At 45.5% G+C, this 25,345-nt stretch overlaps 2 protein-coding genes across 3 annotated transcripts in view; one reads left to right on the top strand and one right to left on the bottom strand.

Annotated features, from left to right (window-relative positions):
* Window positions 1-1,965: 1,965 nt before the first annotated feature.
* Window positions 1,966-19,178, bottom strand: DHODH (dihydroorotate dehydrogenase (quinone)). Of its 2 annotated transcripts, XM_081118743.1 has the most exons (11): window positions 19,132-19,178; window positions 17,013-17,225; window positions 14,580-14,779; window positions 12,232-12,314; window positions 9,671-9,858; window positions 8,952-9,065; window positions 7,990-8,143; window positions 7,644-7,803; window positions 7,124-7,174; window positions 3,399-3,479; window positions 1,966-2,817 (listed from the first exon to the last, which is right to left on the bottom strand). In XM_081118743.1, exons 1-11 carry the CDS (start codon window positions 19,150-19,152, stop codon window positions 2,793-2,795), a joined length of 1,290 nt encoding a protein of 429 aa, XP_080974869.1. In that variant the 5' UTR covers window positions 19,153-19,178; the 3' UTR covers window positions 1,966-2,792. The 2 variants fall into 2 exon arrangements, with proteins under 2 accessions (XP_080974869.1, XP_080974870.1); XM_081118744.1 differs by lacking the exons at window positions 1,966-2,817; window positions 3,399-3,479 and having other exon boundaries at window positions 5,699-7,174; window positions 18,561-19,141.
* Window positions 19,179-21,655: 2,477 nt separating this feature from the next.
* The window catches only part of PKD1L3 (polycystin 1 like 3, transient receptor potential channel interacting), a gene marked incomplete at its 5' end in the record, with an annotated part of 50,031 nt that continues 46,341 nt past the window's right edge, over window positions 21,656-25,345 (top strand). The window contains 3 exons of the mRNA XM_081118747.1: window positions 21,656-21,950; window positions 23,113-23,232; window positions 24,899-25,003. Coding sequence (XP_080974873.1) covers window positions 21,656-21,950; window positions 23,113-23,232; window positions 24,899-25,003 — 520 coding nt within the window. The remainder of the gene's footprint in view (window positions 21,951-23,112; window positions 23,233-24,898; window positions 25,004-25,345) is intronic.

Genomic DNA, 25,345 nt, shown 5'->3' on the forward strand with positions numbered 1-25,345 from the left:
GTGAGAGTTCTTACTATGTGCCAGGCACTGCTGTGCAAGCTTTCTATGTGTGTATTCATTTCATTCAACAGCCCCTAAGCAGTAGATCCTTTTATTATCTAATAACCCTATTTTCACAAATGGGCTCAGAGAAGATAAGGAACTTGCTCAAGGTAACATAGCTAGTTAAGTAGAGGAGGTGGGATTCAAACCCAGGCCAAGCCCTTGGCCGCCCTGGGGTGCTACCTCTCCTGCTTGATGAACTTGACTGGATTTTCAAGCCTCCCCCCCACACACATAATCAGTCTCGAGTTCTCACCACTAGAGTCACTTCTAAGGGTCAAATAAAGACAAATCCTTTACTGAGTTAAGACTTTCTTACCTGGAAGGGAAAACAAACTCACCAGCTAACCACATTAGCCAGCCTCAGGGTATGAGTTCTAAATGGCTGTCACAGTCCATTAAGAACCGTGTGTACCCATTAAAACCATGGCCCAGGCTGCCCTACCCAGTAGAGATGACAAGGACGGCCCTCAGGCAGGAGCGTCAAGCTGAAGAAGCCTGATGCTGCAAAGTAGAGGCTCCTTCTGAGCCTGAGCCACCTCACCCCCCACACACGTTCCCACACTGTCCCCCCAGAGCCACACTCCCATACAGCCCCACTCCCCACGATCTCTCCATCCCAAAACTCCTCCTCCCCGTCCAGAGTCCAGCCCTGGGGGGCACCACAGCCAGAAAGCAAACACAGACCACAGCCGGGAAGCAGGGCCTTCGCTGAGAACTGCATTAGGAAATAGACCAAGGAAACTGCCTGGCACAGCATTTGGGAACAGTGTACCCTCAGAGCCAGCCAGGGAGCAGTTGAGCCATCCACTCAGTGCCACGACAGATCTCTCTAGAAGGAATGGTGTTAAAATGGGTCTCTGCTTCTGAGCTATCAGTGCAAGAAATCAGGATCTGCGTACTTATGGTTCCAGGCAATTGTATGACATTAGTCCCGGCCACATAGAAAGATCAGTGTGGCTATACCTGGCTGAACCCCCAGTGACTCCCCTCTCTGCTGGGGAAGCACGGGGCTCAGTCCTGTGTTGTAGGTTGTGACCCAGTAGATTTTGGTCAGTTGTGTTTGTATTTGTCTCTTCTGAGACACAGATGATGAAAAAGCCAGTCATCTTCATCTCCACATGTAGCACAGTCACTGGGAGGAAGGCATCTCAACAAACGACTGTGGGAAGAATGAATGAACAAAGGACTGAAAATTCAATATCCAAGAGGATGGTCGAAGCTCAAAACACTGACCATTTTCTCAGATAGCCAAGGACTGAAACAGTGGCACCAAGGTTACGTGTCTTCCACCTAGTTGCTCTGGGCAGGCCGAGGGTGGTGCTGACCCAGGAAATGTTCTGACCCTCCAGGCACAGCTTTGTTCCTGCGCCCACTAAGGCAAGCCTGGTGATCGGTGGGCATCAGGAGGTGCAGCCAGGTTGCTTTCACACGCTGTAGTTCCTTCTGTTTCCTGTGAGACACTTTCCAAAAGGAGTTTTCAACACCCGGGAAACCTCTTGGCTGGGAAGAATGCAAGGAGTTTGCGTGTTTATTGCACTTCCTCTCCTAAAGGCCCTGCCCTTTGGAGCTTCGCCCCTGTATTGCTGCCAGGTATTTCACAAATCTGCTGTGTGCCAATTTCAGGTCATTCCCACCCTGCTCCTGCACACACACCTCTCAGCTCTGTCCCCTGGTGTTCTCTTAGGTGTGAAAAGTCACACTATCTTTATTTCCCACACTTATAACCACCAGGTTCTTACAGAAATGTCCCCTGACTGCCAAGATTCGTTCAACACTGGAGCATAGGTAACATGATAGCCTGAGGACATTCTCACGGTGTGCTGGCACCAGAAACCTGCACCTGGAGCAAGGAGAAACCCCGAAGTGTGTCTTAGCCAAACAGAAAGCAGGTAACAAATCTTGCAGGCAAATACAAGATTACCTCAATTTGGCTTTTTTTTTTATTAGATAGAAATAAATTTGGCTAAATATGAGAGAAAACCCCAATTAGCAGCACATAAGTTTTATTTTCTCAAATAAAAGAGGTGGAAAATAAACAGACCTGGTATTTTCAGTTCTATGAAGCTCTTCCCAGCTTTTGCCTTTAGGGTGACCCTGATCCTTAGGTTTAATACGGCTGCCAGAGCTCCAGCCATCATACTCATGTTCCAGGCAGCAGCAGACTTCCCAGAAGTTGCACACAGTACTTTCACATGTATCTCATTGAGTAGATTTTGGCCATATATCCACATCCAGCTACAGTGGAGATCAGGAAACATTCTGGGAACTCAGAATGTAGAACTGTCTGTGAGACAACTGGCCTGATCTCTTCAGAGATGACTGCTCTAGATTTTAAAAGACTAAAGAGACATATTAGGTGAGCCTTGATTGACTATAGAAGATATTTTGAGGACAATAGGGAAAATTAGAATATGGACTGAATGTTATTTGATATTAGAGAATCATGGCTAACTTTGTTAGGTATAATTATAGAATTATGTTTTCATAGGAGCATGTTCTTATTTTTCGAAGATGCAGGCTACGAAGGGAGGTGCAGGCTAAGAGTGAAGTGTCCTGACATCTACCACTTCCTTCAAAATGTTTTATCAAAACTCAGTATATAGCCCAACTGGTGTGGCTCAGTGGTTGAGTGTCGATGCATGAACCTGTAGTTCATGGTCCCATTCCCAGTCAGGGCACGTGTCTGGGTTTCGGGCTCGCTCCCCAGTAGGCAGCTGATGGATGATTCACTGTCATCATTGGTGTTTCTATCTCTCTCTCCTTCTCCTCTCTCTGAAATCAACAAAAACATATTTTTTAAAAACCCTCAGTATATAAATAGGTAAAGAGATTAATAAAGAAAACATGGAAAAGATAGTAAGAATTATTGATAGTAAGATAGGTGTAGTGGACAGAGGGGGTATGGAAATTTATTATACTACTCTTTCAACTCTTCTCTATGTCTAAATTTCCTATAATAAAAATTGGGGCGAGTAGGCCTCCACTGGGTTTGGCTGTTCCGCAGCCCTTTTTCACTTGTGGTCGCTGACTCCTGGTGGAAGGGAATGATGTTCCTCTCAGCACCCCGGGGCCAGCCAGTCCCGAGGGCCTGCAAGTAGTGGGGGATCCCCGCGGTCTTAGCCAGGGGATCTCAGAGCTCGAGGGGACTGGGAGAGAAGCCTGCATCTTGGCCCTCAGCTTCTCGGGGGGCTGTCACCCAGAAGGCGGCATGGCAGCAAGGACGCACAGACCCGAGCACCTGGTTGAGACTTCGGCGTGGCAGGAGGTAGAAGAACCCCAGCCGCCGTTAGGAGACTGTCCCCCCTTTCTGCCTGTATTACCTTAGGGCGGGCACTTAACTTCTGCTCCCTCACCTGTAAAGCGGGGTCACAGCCAGCGTGTCGCCCACCTTCGGGACTGCCTGGGGATGAAAGAAGCTGCCGTGTGCGATGTTGCTGTAAGTTGACAAATGTACAGGATTACAGTCTCAGGACGGTGGCCTTGCTTGCCCCAGAGCTCCTGCTTCCTCTTCCGCTCATGCAGTTACCCACAGGCACCGGGACCAGATGAATGTTTTCAAACTTCTGCTTGTGGCGGTTTGGAAATATCTCCACAAATTCTTTGACATCCCTCCCTTCAAAAATGGAACCTAAATCCCCTCCCCTTGAGTGCGGGCTGGACTCAGTGCTTTACTCCTAACAAAGGGTAAAATTTGATGCCCAAATTAAATCTGAATTTCGGAAAAACACATAAATTTTAGTAGAAGTATGACCCAATTATCGCATGGGATGTGCGTATGCTAAAGTGTGTGCATTGTTTATCTGGAATTCAGATTTATCTGGGCATCCTGTTGTTTTTGTTTGCTTTACTAAAACTGGCAACTCTACCCGAGCGAACAGAATGAACGTGGCATAGGGGAGCGGTGAGACTAGGCGTAAAAGACACTGCAGCTTCCACCTCACTCCCTCTCGGTCACCCAGTCTGGGAGAAGCCAGATGCCGTGGCGGGAGGACACTCAGGCAGCCCTATGGAGAGGTCCTCCAGCCCGGTAGCCTCAGATGCCTGCAGCCCCGGCCAATGCTTTGGTTGCAACCTCATGAGAGACCCTGAGCCAGAACCACCCAACTAAGTTGCTCCTGAATTCCCGACCCACTGACACCATGTGAGATAATAAATGATTGTTTCAAGCTGCCTCTGGCTCATCCCTGGCAGGCACTGCGGTTCCTACAAAATGTCCCCACTTGTAAGGGGCTCGGAGCTTGGATCACCAGGCCCTACTCTGCCACCTTCTATCAGACCACTCAAGTGCCCAGCGCAAGTTTCTATGAGAGCTTTTTTTTAAAAAAAGTAATGGCACACAGTAGAAAGTCTATCTGTTAAAAGAAGATTAATTTTTAGAGGAAAGTAAAAGGGGAAAGGAACTAATAATACTTCTCAGAGGTCCCATGAGGCCCTTTCCCTGCACGAGGAGATACTCGGGGCCTGGGGCTCAGTTCTGTGGATTCTGAGATGCCTGCTTCGGAGAAGTTATTTCATTTCTCAAAGCCCTGGTTTTAGCTATAAATACAGGTGTGGTAATACCTATTTGCAGGACTTTTGTAGGATTAGAGATCGTTAAAATAACATTTATTAGGATAGGATGTGTTAAGCACTACTGTACTTCATATTTAATCTCATAACAACCCTTTGAGATGGGTACTGTGCTTCTCCCCATTTTCCACATTAGGAAACTGAGGCAAAACTTACATGATCACCCATTGCTAATAAGTACGCAATGTGCACATAGGAAGCATCTTTGTAAAAGTTGCTGTTAAGATATCTTTTAACCCTCCAAACCAATTTTTCTAGATGATAAAATGGGGCCTCGGTGGGGTTCGGTAAATCTCCCAAGGCCGACTCCAAGCCTGCACTCTCCCCGCCCCTACGGTGGGGCAGTGAGTAGGTGAGCCCAAACTGCAAGCACATCCGTGGGGCCCTCCTGCTGCTGCCTGGCTGAGACGGTCATTCTGATATTACCCCTCCAACCCCAGCCATCCTCCTGCTGGTAAGCCCAGCGCAAGGGAGTTAGGGAGTTACGCAGCCACAGAAAACATGCAGATTTCTGCCTTCAAATGAGCCACTGGCTGGCCCTCCTGGGTGGCAAGCCACCTGAGCTGGAGAGCAGTCCTCTCCCAGATGGAGCCCGGGTCCCCTTCTGCCACTGAGAGCAGATCCCTCCCTCCTCTCTCTCAAGTATCTGTTTTCCTGCCAGAATGGACTCATTTATCCAAGTCACACTCTTGGCCACCCCCCCACCCCCATCTTCAAAGCAGCAACAGCACTTTTGTTCCTTCTTACGCTAAAATCTCTCTGATGTCTTCTTTCTCAGGCAGAGAAAACTCTGCTCTTAAAGGGGCCCATGTGATTAGATTAGACTCACACAAATAATCTCCTATCTTCAACCATTTAACACAACACAGTCCTGGGAGTGCTATTTCATCATATTTGTAGGTTCCAGGGGTTAGGGCAGGGCATCTGGGGAGAGGAGGCATTTTAGAAGTTCTGCCTCCCACACGGCCTGAGATTAGTCAAAGGTAACTGTGTTAGTGCTGATATCCTGATTTTGATGGCTGAATTGTGGTTGTGTAACAGAAGGTACTTGTTTGCAAGAAATCCACACTGACACATTCAGGATGGTGGGGCATCAGATCAGCAGTTTACTCTCCTATGACTCAGTATTAAAAATAGTTCTTTGTAGTTCTTGAAACATTTCTATATATGTGTATGCAGTTAGATTAAAAAAATAGCTATGATACAGATGTTCATACAGAAAAATGTATGGAAAAATCTAGAGATACAAAAGTTAACTGTGATTACCTGTGGGAAGTGGAATTGTTTGGGGGGAGTAGGTAAACAGCTTTTATTTGGGGGCTGTATTGTATAAATTTATTTATGAGTAGGTATTATTTTCATAATAAAATAAAAACCAGGGGAAAAAATCTTTGAAAAAAACAGCAAAGAGTGAATGAGCAGAGGGATGGCCAGGCTGAGGCCAAGATGGAAAGATGAGGCAACAGGACATGTTATCGCTATTGCAGGTACATGCTTCTCCACAGAGCTGCCGAGAAATTAAACTTAAACTAGAATCTGTACTGAGGCGGTGGGAACAAAGGTGATTTTCTGTTGGCTCTGAAGGCGTGCCAGGCAAGGCTGCAACTTCTCTTCACTGTGTGCTTTCCAGTATCAAAAAGATCAGTGTTGTTCCTTGTCTTTAATTAATGACTGTACCTCTTTAGCCTCTTGTCTAGTATCTGTCTGCCTGATGGCACTCCACGCCACATGACCTGCGACTTGAAGGCAGGGAAACAACATTTCTTGTGATGGGTTGAATTTTGTTGCCCCAAAATTGATTATGTTGAAATCCTAACTCCCCAATACCTCAGAGTGTAACCTTATTTGGAGATAGGGTCTTTAGAGAGGTAATCAAGTTAAAATGAGGTCAATGGGGTGGGCCAAATGATTGGTGTCCTTGTAAGAAGAGATCAGGACACACACAGAGAGGGGAGATGATGTGAAGACACAGGGAGAGGACAGCCATCCACAAGCCCTGTTCTTACAACTTTTTTCTATGTTTGAAATGTCTTCAAAATAAAGTTAAAACTTAAAATAAATAGAGATAGAATATGAGAGCTCCAGGGAAACCCACTGCAGACCCCAGGTAGCAGAGGCCTGGAAGGACCTGCAGTGTCTGAAGCTTGTTGACCTTCTAGAAAGAGCTGGGATTTATCCAGGTTTTAAATGGCTTTATTTTTTCCATGATCCCCCCTTCCCTCCCTCAAATATCTAGTGTCCTTGCAATGTTAAAAGATCCTGGGATTTGAGTCTGGAAAAAGTCCCAAATGCAGTTCATGATCTGACAGTGATTGAAGAAAGCCTTGTGCTGATTCTGGTGACCCTCACGAGTAGCTTTTACAGTCTGGGCTGGCCTCAGAAAAAGGGCTCTTTTAGTCTGCAGGATGTAGTTCAAGACAGAGTCCTCCCTCTCTTGATCTAGCCACAAAGGCTCTCCTGATTTAGTGGGAAGATTCCAGACCAGGCTTCCCACTGATAGCGTCCTCACCTCCGATGATCTGCTCCAATGGCATCTGTGACTCGGGGAAAACCCTGCTCCCTGGCAATAGAGAAAAAAAAAGCAATTTCAGCAAATGATGAAGGATGGGCCCTGTTCTTACCAGAAGCCCACTTTCATCAGAGCTCTATCTGCTCCATAACTGCACCCCTCTCTCTCTCAATCCCAAACACACACCTCATGCCCCTACACTGTCTTCACCCAGGAATCTAGAGATATGAACACCCAAGCCTTAGATCAGAAGGCAGGCGATTTTAAGTAGGACAGCTCCCTGACATCAAGTCAATGTTACTGAATTAATGAGAATGCCACCAGGACTCCTCAGCCTTGCAAGTTAATCTTGAATTCCTTTGTCAAAGGAGCAACAGAGTAATTTTCCCTGTGTTTGAGCAATCCCTCAAGTCCTTTTTGCATGAAGAGTAAATACAGATCAGTAGGATCCCCTTGATTTGAGACATTCTGAATTGATACAACATTAACTTCTGTTTCAGGCGACACATGGCCCACTCACTTCAAAAGGGCCTCCAGCTCCCGCTTGACTCTGCCCACCACCGGTGGCCCCTGGTAGGTGAGGGCTGTGTACAGCTGCACCAGGCAGGCCCCCGCCCGGATCTTCTCCAGTGCGTCCTGCCCGCTGCTCACGCCGCCAACCCCGATGATGGGAACTCTGCCTGCAGAGAAGCACAGGGCAACACCATGAAGAAGGGCAGACGATGTGAGAACCAGGGGCTCATTTTGGTTTCAGCCCTCAGCCCACCTGCTTGCTGAATGCGGCAGTTCAGGGAACACCAATTCTGATCACAACCCAGGAGCCCGAGCCACACACAAATCAGAAGCCATGGACACCGAATCCTTGCCTTGGGTGAGTGCATACATCTCCCGGATGGTTTGTGTTGATAAATCCCGGAGGGGCTTCCCACTTAACCCTCCTGTTTCAGAGCGCAGGGCACCCTGGAGGCCAGCAGGGCGACTCACTGTGGTGTTGGTGACAATCAATCCATCGATGCCCAACTGCAGTGTGAGACAGAGAAAGGGCTATCCAGTCAGGGCGTTGTAGGACTCAGAGAAGCTGTCCTGAGGGTCTAAACAGCAGGCAGGCAAGGTGCCCACATACAGCCCTTGGAATCAAGAACTATGCCAGACTTCACTGTGCTTCTTGAACAAGTGTCAGAATGAGCCTCAACATGACAATAGCTGCCATCACATAGTGAAAACCCATAAAGTTCCACGGGGACAGGGTTATAATCCTTATAACAACCCACTCTAGAGTGTGTTGTTCAAAGTCTCCAGGTAGTAAGTGATAGAACCAGGATTTGAACCCAGGACTACTTGGCTCAGTCGGTTTCCACTAGTCTCCTACAACACAGAGACCTGGTGTTAGGCTGAAGAAAGAGAGAAAGAATATAGGCATACCTTGGAGATAATGCGGGTTCGGTTCCAGACTGCCACAAAAAAGCAAGTCTCACAATAAAGTTATAATCGTTTTGCTAGTGGAGGGCCTTGCCCTCAGTTTGTAAAAAACCACAACACCTGTGAAGCGCAGTAAAGCGAGGTTAGCCTGTCCCTCAGTCTGACGAAGGCTGGCCAAGGATGCAAGCAGAGCCTGAAAGCCCTTGCTGGACAAACAGGAGGGAAGAGGCATGACAAAAGCCTCATTCAAACATTTATTCAAGCAGTCACTCTTTATTATATGACAAATTAGGTCATGACAGATACCAAACCAGCCTTCAGTACCACAGAAAGGAAACCACAGAGGTTGCCATCTGGGCTAGCCCGAGGGGTCACTGATAGCAATGAGGGGTCCCTGGCCCCCACTCACCTCTCTCACCACACTGGCGATGTCCTCCTTGTCCCGGGTCGTGAGGTCGGGTGCGATCTTCACCAGCAGGGCTGGCTTGTGCTCTCCCTTTAGGGCATCCCTCTCTTGCAGCACCTACAGCGACATGTCGGCAGAGACGGGCATCCCTGAGACCACAGCCTGAGGGTGCAACTGTGACCTGCAGCCACAGATCAGTGTATTTTTACATCACGTATCAAACTAAAGCATAGCAATTTCTGCTTCCTGGAAAACACAGCCCTCAGTATGCAACATACCCCATGAAAGCAAATCTCATTCCATTCTCTCAAACAAAGAGATCCCCAAGATTGGGTCCCTAATGTGGTCATTAGCATCTAATAGCAGCTAATATATTATGAGTTTAGACTCTTGTTCCTAAAGAGATAACAAAGCTGTGGGACAAAAAGTCATTCAATTCATTCATTCATTCAAGTACTAGGTGCTAGGGACAGCATGGTCAACAAGACACATGGTCTCTCTCACAAACCTTTATTGTTTAACATCAGGGACAGATAGCTGAAAAATTAATTACTATTGAGCATAACTATTGAGCATCCCCATATGACAGGGGATTAAAGGTATGGTGAGGGGTCCTAACAGGTTGAGGTGTTAAGGACTCCTAAATTGTGACACTGAAGTTTGGCGCCTGGAGAATGAACAGGACAGGCTGGAGGAGCGGGCCCAGAGATGTAATTTCCCACCTTGGTCAGCAGATGGCGCAGCTGAGCCTTTCCCTGAAGGCTCCGCAGCCCTGCGGTGTTGGGACTGGACACGTTCACTACCAGGTAGTCAGCCAAGGGGCCCAGGACTCGAACCCCCTCTGTGTAGTCTGAGGCAGCGTCCACCGAGGTCTTATTCTTCCCCAGGTTTATCCCCAGCGGCAGCCCACCTGCAAATATCACTAGTCAAAACTTTGTCCCCACACACCACTTCCTTGACATGAAGAGCCCATGAACAGCCTTACAGGCCTTCCACCTCCATCCAATGAGAACTTCCCGCACCAGCTGAAATTATATGCGATAGAGTAATTCAGCAATTTCTGTGAAATACTGCCTGGTGCTGCTGCCTGCTGACCAGGAAACAGCTGACCATCTTTGTCTGCGTAGCAACCACTACAATGTTCTACTGCACTGTGCCATGGTAATTTTAAAAATTTTAACAGAAAATGGAAAAATTCAGAATGCAAATACTAGTGATTTAAAAAAAAAAAAAAAGTAGGGCTCATAAATGTAATACAACTGAGAACAGACAGAAATCAACAGGAATGTCAGGGCAACTGTTGACTCTCAAGGGCTGGGTGTGCAGTTGTGAAGAAAACCCAGAATTAAAGGCTATGTATAAAATACTGGAAAATATTTTCAATTATCATGCCTAAAATGTAGAGGTATAACTGCTTTATAATTTCAGTTTTCTGAGAAGGGCCTCCCCCTATAACTAGGGTGACAACACATCCCAGTGCTCCCAATGCTCCCTGATTACTCTTGTAGCCTGGGCATATTATTAATGCCTGCCCCCTTTCACTCTCAAAAGTGTCTCAATCTGCACAGTAAGTAATACAACCACCTTACTTAAAAATCCATTGGATTATCACTTGACTAGCATTTTGAACTTTTAGAAAAATATATTTCAGTAACAAGCTTTGTATGAAAGCAAGGCATTTTCTCCTCAAGTACCATCTTACCTGCAAAGGTCAATGGTACTGGTGGCTTTTCCATCTGTTGGCTGGAAAAAGACCTAAAACATCAAGTTAGCTCAGAAAACTTGTGTCAGGTCAAGAAAGATCAAAGAACATCTAGTCCTGCTAACCACCTTCTCATACCCTAAATGCAGTCAGCCTTTGATTCTCAGCTTGAAAGTAAATGAGGTCTGTGTAGCTAATGTGTGTGTTGCGGGGGGAGAAGAACCCATTAGACGAAGGTTATATAACATGGTTTCCAAGCTTTCCAAGTTTAGCCTCCATCAAGCCAAGGACATCTGTAAACTCGTTCTTTCCCGCTCAAGTAAACTGGCATGAAAGAGTATCACTTTCACGTAGCTGATAGGTCCTTCATTACTAGTCATCTGCCCACACTGACAAGGTTTTGGAGTTAGACAGAAATTGCTGAATTACTCTGTCCCCAAAGGGCACCACAGCCTTTATCAGCTCGTGTTCCCTGGCATGGTGCCAGCAATAAGCTGTCTTCTAGCTGTTGGGAAACACTATGTGCAGAGCTCTGCTATAAAATTTTGCTTCACTCCAATGAATCTTAGTGCCAGAGTAGGGCTGAGAGGATGGGCAAGGGGGAACAGGGGAGAAAGGTGGTGTAAAGGGCACTGTGGACAATTAAAAGGAGAGGGAGGCAAGCAGCCAGGAGAGTATCACAAACCATGAAAGTCACATTATGACCTTCAAAGTTCCCCAAATGGCAAGGTCTGGAGTATAGCAGGGTCTGGTTCTGCCAAAGCCAGGGGTTTACAAACAAGGGCGCTTCCTACTCCCCAAATCAGAGGCGGCTAACAGCCTCGGTCCCTGAAATGAACCTGATAACCCAACTCACCTCATCTCACCACCAGGATATCTAACGAGACTGAACCCTCCCGGGAGGAGTTCCGGGTGATCCAGCAACGGGAAAGGCCTGGGCCCCAAACAGTCCCAGAGAGCGCCTGGGAAGGCTTAGTGAGGACAACAGCACTGCAGCCACTAAGTGCATCTCCCCGGAGAGCCCCAGGGAATAAACAGCGCCTCCGAAGGTGGCCTTTCAAAATGCATGGCGCTTCCAGACTCCCAAATGCCAAGAAAGTTATCCCCGAGTGGGGGAAATGTGAGCGAGTGTGAGCAATTTTAATTTTCTTCTTTATGCTTCTCTGGTCACTAACGCTTCTATAAATAGCATGCATTATTTATATAATGGACAAATGGACAACAGAGCAGGACAAGGGAGATGGTGCTCAAGCCCTGCCCACAGCTTAGCAACCAATGTGATCACAGAGGAGCCACTCTGCTGTGCTCACTTCCAAACTGGCCCAGTTAAGTGATAACGTAGGTTACGTAATGAGGCAGAAACTAAGTGCATCTTTGCCAAACTGGGAAATTCTGTTAAAATCCTGGAAACTGTGGTACAACCAGGAAAATTTCTCTATGGAAGGAACCCTGAGTTCTGTAGTGTTTTGTTTTGTTTTCTATTGCTCAATCACGTTATGTCACCAGGAATGTTCCTGATGTTTCTCCCACATGTTTCCTTCCAACAAATGAAGAAAGGCACGCCACGCAGCCCCACTTTACCTTCTGTGAGTCTGGCCTGCGTCTGCTGTCTGGCCCGTAACCTGTGTTCCACCACCGAGAGCCCATGACTGTTAAATCCATATCTGTAGCACACAAGCAGATGGGGAGCAGACGAGGTTAGAGCCCTCAGCCAGAAGGCAAACGCTTTGGAGACATGGCTCCATGGCCATATGTATGACTTTTAAAAACAGAAAAGAAAAAGAAATTAGTCAGTTCTTAAGACTTCCAAGGTCTAAACACTCCTGGACCTCCTAGAGAACTTGTCAAAACACTACCAAACACACAAGGAAAGATTAAAATTTTCAAACAAGTCATCCAGCCAGCTAGCACTGGATACAGCTGGGACCTGTCTGGGCCCAGCCCCCACTCCTTACCTATGCAAACCCTCTGCCCAGTGGAGCTGTCACCACTCCAACAACCCCAGCTCTCCAGCTCTTGCCTGTGCTCCATGGGCACACCTCCTGCCACTCCATTTCCCCATCCTTTCTGCCTATTAAAATCATCCCCTTTTCCTGGCCCAGACCAAATGCCCCCTCTCCTCCTTGAGTAAAGCTCCCAGGCACAGATGATGCCTCACCTCTTGGCATCATTGAGCTCTCTGTACTGGCCTTGCTCCTGGTTTGGGATGTATTTGTATGTTTAGGTTCCCCTACTGGGTTATAATCTTGAGGACAAGGGATATGTCTTACCTCTCCATCACCCTGCCACTAGACATTCCACAAAGGGAGTGACCTCATCTCTCTTGCTTGTCCCGTCTACCCAGACCACTGTGGGATGCTGTTCTAATAGCCATCCTCCCTTCCCTCCTCCCCTGATAATGGCTGAAAATGGCAATGACTCCCTTCCCAGACCACTGGCAACTAAAGCATGAGCATGTGACTGGGCATGTCACTGAGACACAAGGTGATGCCTACTGGGGAGCTCCTGGGGCACATCCCCCCCATACCTAGGCTTCCTTTCCCTTCCAGCTCTCGGACATCCACAGGGACGATGGAATGCTTGCAGCTGGGGTAGCCGTCTTGCAAACAAGGGAAGGCCCAGAGAAGCTGGACCAGAGTCCTGACATTGCCCCGCTGCTCAGCCATCCCTGGAAGTGCCTACTACACCTATTATGAGAGGAAAATAATTACAAGCTCCTACTCCTCAAGCTACTTTGTTACTTGTAGCCGAAAACACCTAATAGATACAGTGGAACATGCATTGGTTGACTAAATGAATAAAATCATCCATTCATTCAGCAAGAGTTTGTTGAGCACCCACTATGTGCCACGCAGAGCAAGGAGGCTGAACACACAGTGCTCCAGAGCACAGGCTCTCCTCTCTCAGCCACTTCTCCTCTGCAGGATTCCTCCAAGCACCATCACCCTGGTACCTACAGTGATTTGGACATTCTGGAGATATTGACCCCAGCCTGCAATGCAGCAGAAAAATCAATAATCTGATCTCTAATGCTGGAAAATTTCCCTGAAACAAGCACAATAAAGCAGAAAGTGGCAGCCAAATCAACTTCCCATAGGTCAGTCTTCCAGAAGGCCATTAGTGGCCCCAAAGATGCCTACCAAAATCTCCCTAAGGAGGCTCTTCAAAATTCTATTACCAAAAAGCAGGAACTTCTTCACTTTCTGGGTTTGCTGTAGTGATACTGCCCAGGGATTATAAAGAAAAGGACTTTCACACTCTAGAAGGATCTCTCCTACTGAAAGCAGCTGTATATGATGATTGTTAAATTTTCCAGTTTACTAAAGGCTAGGGCGGTGCTGTCCAACATAAGAGCCATAGCTACTGAGCACTTGAAATGTGAAGAAAAACACACATTGGATCTGGAAGAGTTGGTACAAGGAAAAGTAGGTAAATAGCTAATCATTTTTACATTGATTATATGTTAAAATGATATTTAGAACATATTAAGTATTTAATTAAGTAACATAATAAATATTACAAAAAACTAAATGGAATATATTACTGAAATTCACTTCACCTATTTCTTTTTACTATTTTATCACAGCTACTAAAATATTTTAAATTACACATGGGGCTTGCATTATATTTCTACTAGATAGCACTGGGCAAGAGCAATGGAGTAACAATGTAGAAAAAGCACAAATTCAAGTCAAATAAGCCTAAATCTGTACCCAGGCTCTCCTGCTTATGATCTTGTGGCTGTAGTTATGTTGTTCTCTGAGCCTCAGTGTGTATATGTGTTAAGCTGAAATCCTAAAACCTGCTCCTATGCCTGGCACATAGTAGATGCTCCACATGGTTCCTAAAAATGACAGGATAAAGTCCACATCATATGACAGAAAAAATATCCCGAGTGCACTGCTGTTACCTCTGAGCTGCTCACCTACCTGTTAATGATGGCTTCATCCTCCGGGAGGCGGAAGACTCTGGGCCTGGGGTTTCCTTCCTGAGGTTTTGGGGTAACGCTGCCTATCTCAACAAAACCAAAGCCCATCTTGTAAAGTCCATCCACAGCCTCCCCATGCTTGTCAAATCCTGCAGCAATTCCTACTGGGTTTCGGAATTTATGGCCCAGGACTCTCACTTCCTAGGAAGAGGGAAACAAAGTCAGAGGTACACAAGGCTATACCAGTGTTTCTCAAGGTGTGGTCCCCAGCACACCTACATCAGAATTCCCAGAGGAGCTGTTAAACATCCCATCTCCAGTCTAAGGAATCAGAATCTTTGGGGGATGGTGGGCAGAATGGAGCTCTGAGCCAATCTATCTCTAACAGTGCTCTCCAGGTGGTTCTGATGCCTGCTGGAGTCCAAGAACCATTAGGCTTTATCATCCATCGCCAAGACCGAAGAAAAATACAGTGTTTCCACCATGGGCTGAGCAGGATATGGACACTGTCTTTTCCAGTTATAGCTAATAGTCATCCCTTCTTATCGTTGGTGGGAGAGTGGCTCACTGGTGTCAGCCCCCTAGCTAGTGCTATTCTGAAACAGTGTCAAGCAGCAAAATCCTTGAGTCAGTCTAGAAAGTCAACCCCAGCTGTGTCCCTCCTTAGCCAAGCTGATCCCAAGCCCCACTGATGACCCCGAGACCCCTGTGGGGCACTAGAGGGAGAAAAGTGCTCGGCTGGGCAGAAATGAGTGCTGGGCTCCAGAACCAGGGTGTGGCTGGAGATAGGTTCTTCCCTGTCAGGCACAGTGGGTTCTAGAGTGTTCTCTAGAATGAGAGTAACTGAGGCCTAATTGCTGCCAGGTCTAGCCTGACTCCTAAATAATTCAGAATTCCTACCCCGATGGAGCCAAAAAATCCAGTAGCAAAACCAATACTTTAAAAGGCATGAAAGAAATCAAGAGCTATCACAAAGCCAGCGACTGCCAATGGAATCCATCACTGTCAGCTGAAATCCTTTGCCAAGGCTAACAAGGGTCTCCAAGGGTGGGTACCAACTCGTCCTGGATGCAGGAGGTAGAAAGACTGCTCCAAGAAGGGGAGAACAAATAATGAAGGTGAATCAGGGACAGTGAGATAGGACGTGTAGCTGGACCAGCAGGCCTTCCTCCAGGCCAGGGGCCCTCAACCCTGGCTGCATGACAGGACTCCCAGGGAGCTTTCAGTCCTCACTCCCAGAGATGATGGCTCTGGCATGAGGCCAGAGCACCTATATTTCCCAAAAGCACCCCAGGTGATTCCAACACACAGCCAGGATTGAGAACCACAGAATCAGGGAAATGGTAGAAAGCTAACACTAGAATGTTAAGTTGGGGTGAGAATATCAAGAGTCCTGGCTTTCGGGTGAGGAGTCTGGACCACCTCCTAAATAATGAGTTGCTGAAGGTGGGGACCCACACAGTGGTGTTTAGGATCACTGCTCAAAGGCCGCACTTGCTCTCCATATTGGGGGTGTTTACAGGACATAGTTTTGTACCTCCCCCAGACATAACCTCACTTCCTTCCAAATCCCCCATCTCTGCATCCCCCTCTTAACTCACTCCTGCTACACGGGGCTCCAGGACTCTCAAACTAGCAGCTGGAGATGAGGAAGGCTTAAAGGAAAGAGCGCTCTGATTCCACGGTGCCTTTAAGTGGGGTAAGCCAGGAAAAATGCCACATCTGCTCAAAACTGCAGGCTGGGGAAGTGAAACGGATTCTAAGACAAAAAGGGAAAGTGCAGAGAAGGGCCGCTTTGGTTTATAATGGTGACCCTTCCACGAAGAGTGCTTCTTGTTTGTTGTCTGCATGTTCACATCATCCTGATGTCCCCCATTTGGTAAGAAGTCTCGCAGACGGAAGCTGTCAGGACCTATACGAGGATGCAGGTTCTAGAAGGATGTGGATTCTTCTGTCTTCTTTGCTGCAGTAACCCCAGCACCCAGAACACTAACAGGCACATGGTGGGGCCCATGAGTTAGTGTCGAAGTGAGTAACCCTCGGACAGGTGTTTGTATGCCTTCCTCAAAGGGCTTAGTTAGGCATGCCTATGTCACATCAGATGTTCAATGACTCCGGCATGTTTTCATATTTTGCAGAGGTGCAAACTGAGCTATCTAACCTCAGCAAAGCAGGCCAGTGACTAAGGGGACCGTTGCCAATAGTCAGACTCCATGGGTTTGAATTCTGGCTCATCCACTTCCCAGCGGTGTGACTTTGGGTAAGTCACTTAACTACTCCGCACCTCAGTTTCCTGATCTGTAGATGGGGATGATAGGTTTTTTATTGGGGCTAACTTGGGACTCTGCTTTTCAAGAGGCTCAGCCCCAGCTGTGTAAATTAGGGGACACTAACCTTTACCTTATATTGCATAAGGTGTTCCAAGAGCACCTACCAGCATGTCAGAGTCTTGAAATGTGGCACGAGGAAGGAGCCCCAGGGAGGTGACACGAACAGCCAGCCTATGGGCTGACTCGGGGTCCAGCAGCCCCTGCAAAGTTGGCATCAAGTGTTCGGTGTAGAAATGCTCATCCCCTGTGGCCGTCAGGTAGGAGGCAAAGAGAAGTCCTCCGCCCCCCAGGATGATCAGGGCATCCTGGGCCCGCTTCTGGAAGAAAAGACAAAAAAAAAAAGAGCCCACTGGCCCTCAAAGCCAGGCTGCAGTACCTTCTCTGAGCCCTTGAAACCCACACACACAGAGGACGCAATGACATGCCACATGAAGCATTGTCCCTAGCCTTCTATTAACACTGGTCTCCTTCATTTCTAGTCTTGCTCACACATTGGCCTCTATAGTCAGAAGCTGTTATCTGCACTTCTGCTGACACACACTGGCCTGGCCCTGAAGGACTCCAGGCGAGAGGCTGCTTCAAGAGGGGCATTACTGCCTCCTAAGGGACACGTGGTGGGCATCTGAGGGAATGCTAATAGATTTAGTGTGCAGGAATCAGTAGAGTCAGACGTCCTGCATTGTTTTAGACCATCTGACAGATGAATTATCCAGGTCTTGTATGACAGTGGAATGTGCTACTGACATTCAGTAAGTAAAAAATATCTATTTGTATTATCTGAGCCTAGAACCAAACTCTATTTCACCAAAAAAACACAAACTATTTCCTGCACAGTTTTCATGTGCATTGACTTTTCCAGGAATACAAATTACCTTGTAAAATGAGGGGCTGTACTGTTTTGCAAGGAATTGTCCCCTATTTCAGAAAATCCCATCAGGAATGAAACAGTGCTTTGCTTAGGGTATTTGACGAACATACCTGTGGCACTAGAATTTCTAAGCAGAGGCTTAAACACTTGACTATCTCACTATCTACTTGAGTCATGCCCTAACATTTACATATTGAAATACAAATTATTCTTAATTCCTTTCATTTCTCCTTTATATTCCAGTTAGGATATTATGTTGACTTTTTAAAATTATACATAGGAAGATTACATTATACATAAATTCCATTTCAGGTTAATAAAGGGGGTTGCAAAATGTATTTTTAAAAAGGAGCATCAGGTCTTATTGGGTCAAGAACCACTCCTAGTTCAAACATGGTTCATAATACTTTCCTCTAATTATCACTGGCAGATGCTGAGCCATTCACTCATTCATTCAATCACTTATAGATGCGCTAATCAGTGAGTCCCTGCCTTCATGGGGAGTACAGTCTCATGAGGAGACAGAAACCAATGGCCATGCAAATATATAACTGTACAATTGCTATGAAGAAAAAAAAAAAGTATAGGGTAATAAAGAACCTAACCTAATCTCCAAGGTAGAGAAAGGCTTCCTTGAGGAAGTGACGCTAATATTCAAAGGATAAATAGGAGTTAACTAGGGGGCAGTGGGGGAAGAAAAAAGTGGCAGAGGAGGAGGAGATGCTCCCAGAGAATGGGGAGGGAAAAGGTTTGTTTGAAACCGAGGAGTAAAAGCATGACTTACAAAGAAGCTGGGAAGACAGGCAGAGATCTTGGCCAGAATAAAGATTTAGATTTTGTTCCCTAAACAAGAAATGATCACATTTGCCTTTAAGGATCACTCCTAGCTGTTCACGTAGATAAGGTATTCGTGGTCTTCCCTTCTAGTCTCCGGATTGTAGGAACGCCCCTTAACGTCAATCCACAAACGGCAGCACCGTTACGCGGAGCCCCCGCCCTAAAACTCTGTCTAGAGGGGTTGGGACCGCGTCCTGTACTTTCCACGCTGGCTGCTGCCCACCGTGCTGGGCGGTCACGCACTCCCTGAGCGCCGCTGTGCCAGGCTCGGTCGGGTCGGCCCACGTGCGCTGGCAAAGCCCGGCCTGTGCACAGACACGCGCGCCGCCTGCACACGCTGGCCAAGTACTTGTGCACAAATGCACACGCACGAGCCTCTGCAAACGTGCCAGACGGGCCGACGCGCTCGGAGCGGCCTCGCGTCCACACCCCGCCCCGGCTACCCCCGCACTCCCCGCTGGCCCCGCTCTCGCCCGGACCCTCCTCGTCACCGCGAGAGACCCAGTCTCTACACTCACTTTCAGCTGTGTCCACGCCATGGTCCTCTCGCCACTGGGCCCGCCTCTGTGTCATTTCCATTGGAGGAGAAGGAGGGAGACCTCTAATCCCCGCCCCCAAGGCTGACAACTCACCAATCACCGGGCTGGAGGGTGGGGCCGGCGCGTGTGGGAAGAGAAGGCTTTGCTCGGCCCCTAGGGTCTGGTTCGACCGGGCCGAGCGCGCGCGCGCAATCGCAGCGGCCACGCCTTTTCCGCCCGCCGGGCTTCCGGCGTCCGCGCTGGCGGTCGCCGAGGTGCGAGTGCGCAGGGGTCGGTGCGACCTGGACAAAAGACGACTTGTGTGGCTTCTTCAGTTGTTAGCAGCAGTCACGAGTTTTTCGATCCTTTCAGTTAGATATTTTGTTGCTATGCTTGAGCTCTAGATAAAGCGTGTATTGAGAAAGTATATGTCCGGCACCGTGAAAAGGGTTGAAGTGAATTACCGCGCTGGGTAAAACCCCTGTGTAGACTTCAAAGCAGATTCCATCAACTTAAGGTGTCACTTTAAAAATGCCTAAAACGTATGTATGTTTGTATAGGGTGTGTACGTATGTTAATGAGGATGCTGGGAAGTTAACGGAAAGTATCCTGACAGAAACCATTTCACTGCAGCACAGACTTGGTGGACTCCTCTGCTCAGAAACCTTCCTAGCATTTGAAACGCTGCAGTTTTGTAATTTCCGTTGTCATGACTCTCTCCCAAGTACACCCACCCCCCATCCACACGCGGGCGCACGCAGAATTATCTCTCTTTATAAATACCTCCCACTTTCTCACGTCTACGTGTTTACTCACAATGACGCCTCTGCCAGGATGCCCAGTTCATCCTGTCTAAATAGGGCGGGTCTTAGAGGCTCAAGCGCTGGAGATAACTGGAAATAATTTCCACAGTTGAACCTTCATAGATTTAAGCTGTACCTCTCTAGTAGCACTTTTAAAATATATATATATTGATTTCAGAGAGGAAGGGAGAGGGAGCGAGAGAGAAACGTCAATGATGAGTCGTTGATCCACTCACTGCCTCCTGCGCGCCCCCTACTGGGGATCCGGCCGAAACCCGGGCATGTGCCCTGATGGGAATTGAAGCTCGGAGCCACCCGGCTGGGCAGGAGCACTTTCTTTATTAACTACACTTATTATGTCTTTATTAAATAATATATCTTTATTAAATACAATTATGACTTTCCTTCCCTAATTAGACTGCAGACTTTCGAATGTAAGGACCATACCATATTAATATTTCATTTGATTACTGCAGTATTTTTACTTTTTTTTTTTTTTTAAGTCCTCACCCAAGGATATTTTCTCCATTGCTTTTCAGAGAGAGGGGAAAGGGGGAGGAGAGAGAGAGAGAGAGAGAGAGGGAGGGAGGGAGGGAGGAGAGAGGGAGGAGAGAGAGAGAGATGAATGTGAAAGAGACACACTGGTTGGTTTCCTCCTGCACCAGCGGGGGCAGGGATAGAGCCTGCAACAGAGGTACTTGCCCTTGATCAGAAATGAACCCGAGACCCTTCAGTCCAAGGACCAACGCTCTGGCCACTGAGCAAAACCAGCCAGGGCTGATTACTGCAGTATTTTTTAAACAGGGATGTATTGGGGTCTACATTTCAGAGAATTTTTAATTTTGGTGCCCATGTCCATAATGGTTTTAAAGAGTAGCTGTAAGCATCAGTAGAATAACCAACTGAACCCGGAAACCTGCCAAGTGATTTCAGTGCCCATGTTTATTTGTATCTGTGATCCGTTTTGGCACCAAGAAAGAGAACTAACTGGCTGAAAACATAAATGACAGATGTGCTACAGGTGAAGATCAAATAACATGTACGAACAAAGGTTTTTCAGCAAGTTAAAGAAAAGCAGTGAGAGAATTGGTCCTTCCCTACTGCGTGACAAATTCAAAAGAACCTACGTGGTTATAAGCCAGAACCATGTGTATCTGACAAGTGGCTATTTAGTTCAGCAAATTTGAATTTTGTTGGTTTTCAGCTTTGTTTGTATTTAATTTGTATTCACTCTTTTATTAAATATTTATTCTTTGGCTTTTATGATTATATAAGAGATTTAGAATAGAGTTAAATACAAGATTTAGGGTAGAGTGAAATGTAAGAAGCAAAACAATTATTTAAATTCATGGCTTCCTTTTAAAAAAAAAAATACTCAATTTTTAACAACACTGACTTAGATATGCATCATCCTCTACTTCCTTACCGCTTAGACTTTAGCAAATAAAGATCTATTTTAAAGCTGAAGGCATATCCAGTTGTGTAAACACAGATGGTAGTGCCCCAGCTTTAAAGGCCCATTGCTTTATTGATCTTTGTTTTCAGCTTATAGTAACTCCACCTGGGTCCTTAAAACGAAACAAAAGCATTTGTCTTCTTGACATATTATTCCCATTTCCTAAAAGAGTAATAGTAATGAGTAAGACAAACCCACCAAGAATATAAAGGGCCAGGCAGCTTCTGAGCCTCCACACTTTTTTCACTCACATTTTACAGAGAAAATGTTCTTTAAAAGAAGAACCTGGCTTTGGTTATACATCAGAACAAGTATCATTCTAGGAAGTGAGCTAAATAGCCCAGAGCAACATGGTAAAAATAACTGTTATCAGCTTAACAGGTTTCACTGCAGCTTTGAGGAAGCAGAAAATTACTGTCATGGCCAGGGAGGACACCTTGCTTACACTTGGAACCAGGAGATTCAAGATCTCATCTGGGATTTTCTGGAAGAAGGAAAGAAGTGGTGGATTGGGCAAAATTTAATGCTGCTGGGAAAATATCAAGAAAAGAACAACTCAAGTAAGGCTCTGACGTTTGGTATTTATGAAGGAAACTTCCTTTTATTCTGGAACAGGAGAAAGAAAAAATTTAAACCTTTCTGCCTCTGTATACAGAAAAATCAGTCTCTTTACTCATTACCATCATTCCTCTGAAATATTTCCCCTTTTATGCTGTAGCCTTTGATTTGTCTGTGTAGCAAAGATGATGGGATTTTCTCAGGGCCCATCAAAAGTTAACTTACCTAATATTTCACTGAAAGTATTGTGCAAGATTCTGAAGTCAGAAACCTTTTGTGGTCACTTTTTTCCTGGTAAATATCTCTTCATCATTCCTGGCTCCAAGTTTTCTAATGCAGAAACTAGGAGAGAAATTGTTTGCTTGTCTTTCTTAGATAGACATTTTCAAAATTATGCACCATAATCTTGTGGTCTTACAGAAAACTCCAGGACATTTGTCTCATAATTATCTTCATTAAAGTCTAAATAAATTAATGCTAAGCCTTGTGATAAAGAACACATAATATAGAAAAATAATCTATAATACGTGTAGTGAGGGAACCTAAATTTTCATATGTTGAAAGCTAGCAAATTTTGGTTTTCACATATATATATTTTTAATCATCAATGGAGGATATCCTTTTACTAAATTTAGAGAGGGGAACGGAGAGGGAAAGAGAGAGAGAGAGAAACATCAATGTGTGAGAGAAACATCTATTGATTTCCTCCTGTACACGCCCCACCAGGGATCAAACCCACAACCTAGGTATGTTCTTGACCAGGAATCAAACCAGCAACTTTTTGATGCATGGGACAATTCTCCAATCAACCCCAGCCAGGGCCATATATATTTTTTTTAATATTTGACTTTTTATTAACTAATGTCATTCCAATAAATTCAATAAAAAAAACCTTTTTTTCTTTTTTTTAATATATCTTTATTGGTTTCAGAGAGAGGAAGGGAGAGGGAGAGAGAGAGATAGAAACCTCAATGATGAGAGAGTCATTGATCGGCTGCAGCCCGCAACCCAGGCATGTGCCCTGATCGGGAATCGAACTCCGATCTCCTGGATCCTAGGTTGATGCTCAACCGCTGAACCACGCCCAGCTGGGCAAAAAACCTTTTTTTTTAATGTTTGACTTTTTAGCATGAAGCTCATCTGAGTCTGGTCTTCTTTCTGCAGGTGTCACAGCCCACTGGGCCACAAAGCCCACCAGCTGCACTTATATGTCCAGAAAGTCCAACCGGGTCTTATCAAAAGTAGACTTGTGCTCACTGGGGCATTATTTCATCTGCCAGGCTGGTAAGTGATGAAGCTACCTGCTGCCATTGACCTAACTTTAGAAACCGATTCTAAGTAAGAGTTTATGAGAGCTTTAGTTAGCAAGCCCATGAGTGATAGACCACAGGAAGGATACAAGGACCGAGATCATTTTAGAGTGACTTCCCTACACAGCCCACTCTGGTAGATGGAAAGAGCTGTGCCTTGATGTTCCCTTTATTGCTTGACATGGGCAGAGCATGGGAGAAAGTGTATTATTGGTAGGCCTGTTTTCCACATGTAAACCCCTAATCCATTCATTACTTGGGCTTTAGAGGGAAGAGTAGGAAGCAAAGGAGGAAAAGAGAATATGGTGAAGGAAAGGGAGGAGAGGGGTGAGGAGAGTTTCATCAGTTAGAGGTTTGCTTCTTCAGAAGCAGATCAGAATTTCAGTGGGCGGGGGGGTGTTTTTATAATTAAGCAGTGCTTCTCTTGGTGGTTACATAACCATTTATCCTTAGCTCAGTGAATTCTCAGAGACTTTATGATGTCTTGGATTGTCTAGGTAAAAATTTTGTTTCACTTTTTAAAAAGTCACAAATACATTCTTATGAAAATACAAAGAATGTATGGTTGCTTCACAAAACAGAATACATGGCAATATTTGTTATAAGAAATATTTCTCTATTATAGTATTCTTCAAATACTGGGTATTGAAAGGACCCAGTATTTCAACGTAATGAATTTCTAGCTTCAAATCTCTCATTCTTACCCTTTCAAGCTCTTTGTGATACTTTTGTCCTGTTTTCTCCTAATAGCATCCTACTGTTACTAAGGCCAAGGTTGTGAGCCTAATCTCTGCACAAGTCTAGTGGTCATGTGTTTCATTCTCACAAACTGCACCCCTAGTACCGGCCATCTTACAGTTGTGAACTGTTTTTTCTCATCTCCAGGACTGGAAAAGCAACTCCTAAATATCTAAATGATGATGATTATGGTATTTATCTTTCACTCTCCAAGAATTGAATTTTTAGATGTTCTCAGCTACTCTTGGTTTTGGAGTGAAATGTATTTCCCGATGTTATCATTCATGTACTTGGAAGAGATTATTGCTATGAAATGTAGAATGTTTGTGCAGAAGATAATCTTGGACAACATAGAATTCTATTCAATTAATCTAAGCCAATTCTGCAAATTCTGCGCCTACATTCCCACAATAAGAGGAAGTATGTTACTGCAGCTAAGAGCTCAGGCTCAAGAGTCATGAGTTCATGAGTCAGAGTCCTGAGCGCATAGCTTGTTTCTATGACTTTCCATTTGTGACACCCTGGGCAAGCAACTTAACCTCTGTGCAGCCCAGTTTCCTCTAAAGGACTGTTACCAGAATTAGGATAATACAAGTGAAGTGTTAGAACAATGCCCGGCATAATTATTACTGTTAATATTATATTATTGTGCAATTTCTATTTTTTGTTCAAAGTTTATTTTCAGCTTCTAGATAGGTTCACAATTCATGTCAAAGGTGGAAACACTTTGGAGATCCAATATTGCTAGTTACCTTTAAAACTAAAGTTTTTGTACAATGTAATTGCTCTTCCTAAAAAGAATGTATGCTAATCTTTAATTTGTGTTTTCTTGATTATCACAAATGTGCTTGTTTTATAGACTTACAGTTAGAGCTATATCCTATAAATTAACTTCTTTTCAGACCAAGATGCAGGTTATGAAAGAAATGGAAATAATTCTCATTTACATCGGAGGCCCAAGAAGACAAAAAGAGAAGTCGCAATACCAAGACACAAAATGACCTCAGGTAATGTGTAGTGAAGTCAATTACTGCCTTAAAGGATGCACAAGACAATTCATGCTGAAGTGTGTCATCAGAACAGGTGCCCAGTAAATATGCATTGCACCCTTTTTTGTCTGATCTTAATATTGCAATCTTTGCTTTTATTTTATAAATTCTTATTTTCTTTTTTTTTTTCTTTTTTAAATTCTTATTTTCTTGATATTCCTTTAGCCATCCTCTTCTCACATATGCCCAAATAAAAGACAAAGTTTTCCCCACAAATCAAAAAAGAGAGGCTTCTTAAAGTCCTTGCAAAGTCTTTCAAGTTGTAGTGTTCTCTCTCATTATTTTTTAATTTTGAGAAAC

Source organism: Miniopterus schreibersii (genome assembly GCF_964146895.1).
Source record: "Miniopterus schreibersii genome assembly, chromosome: 18".
Taxonomy (NCBI): Eukaryota; Metazoa; Chordata; class Mammalia; order Chiroptera; family Miniopteridae; genus Miniopterus; species Miniopterus schreibersii.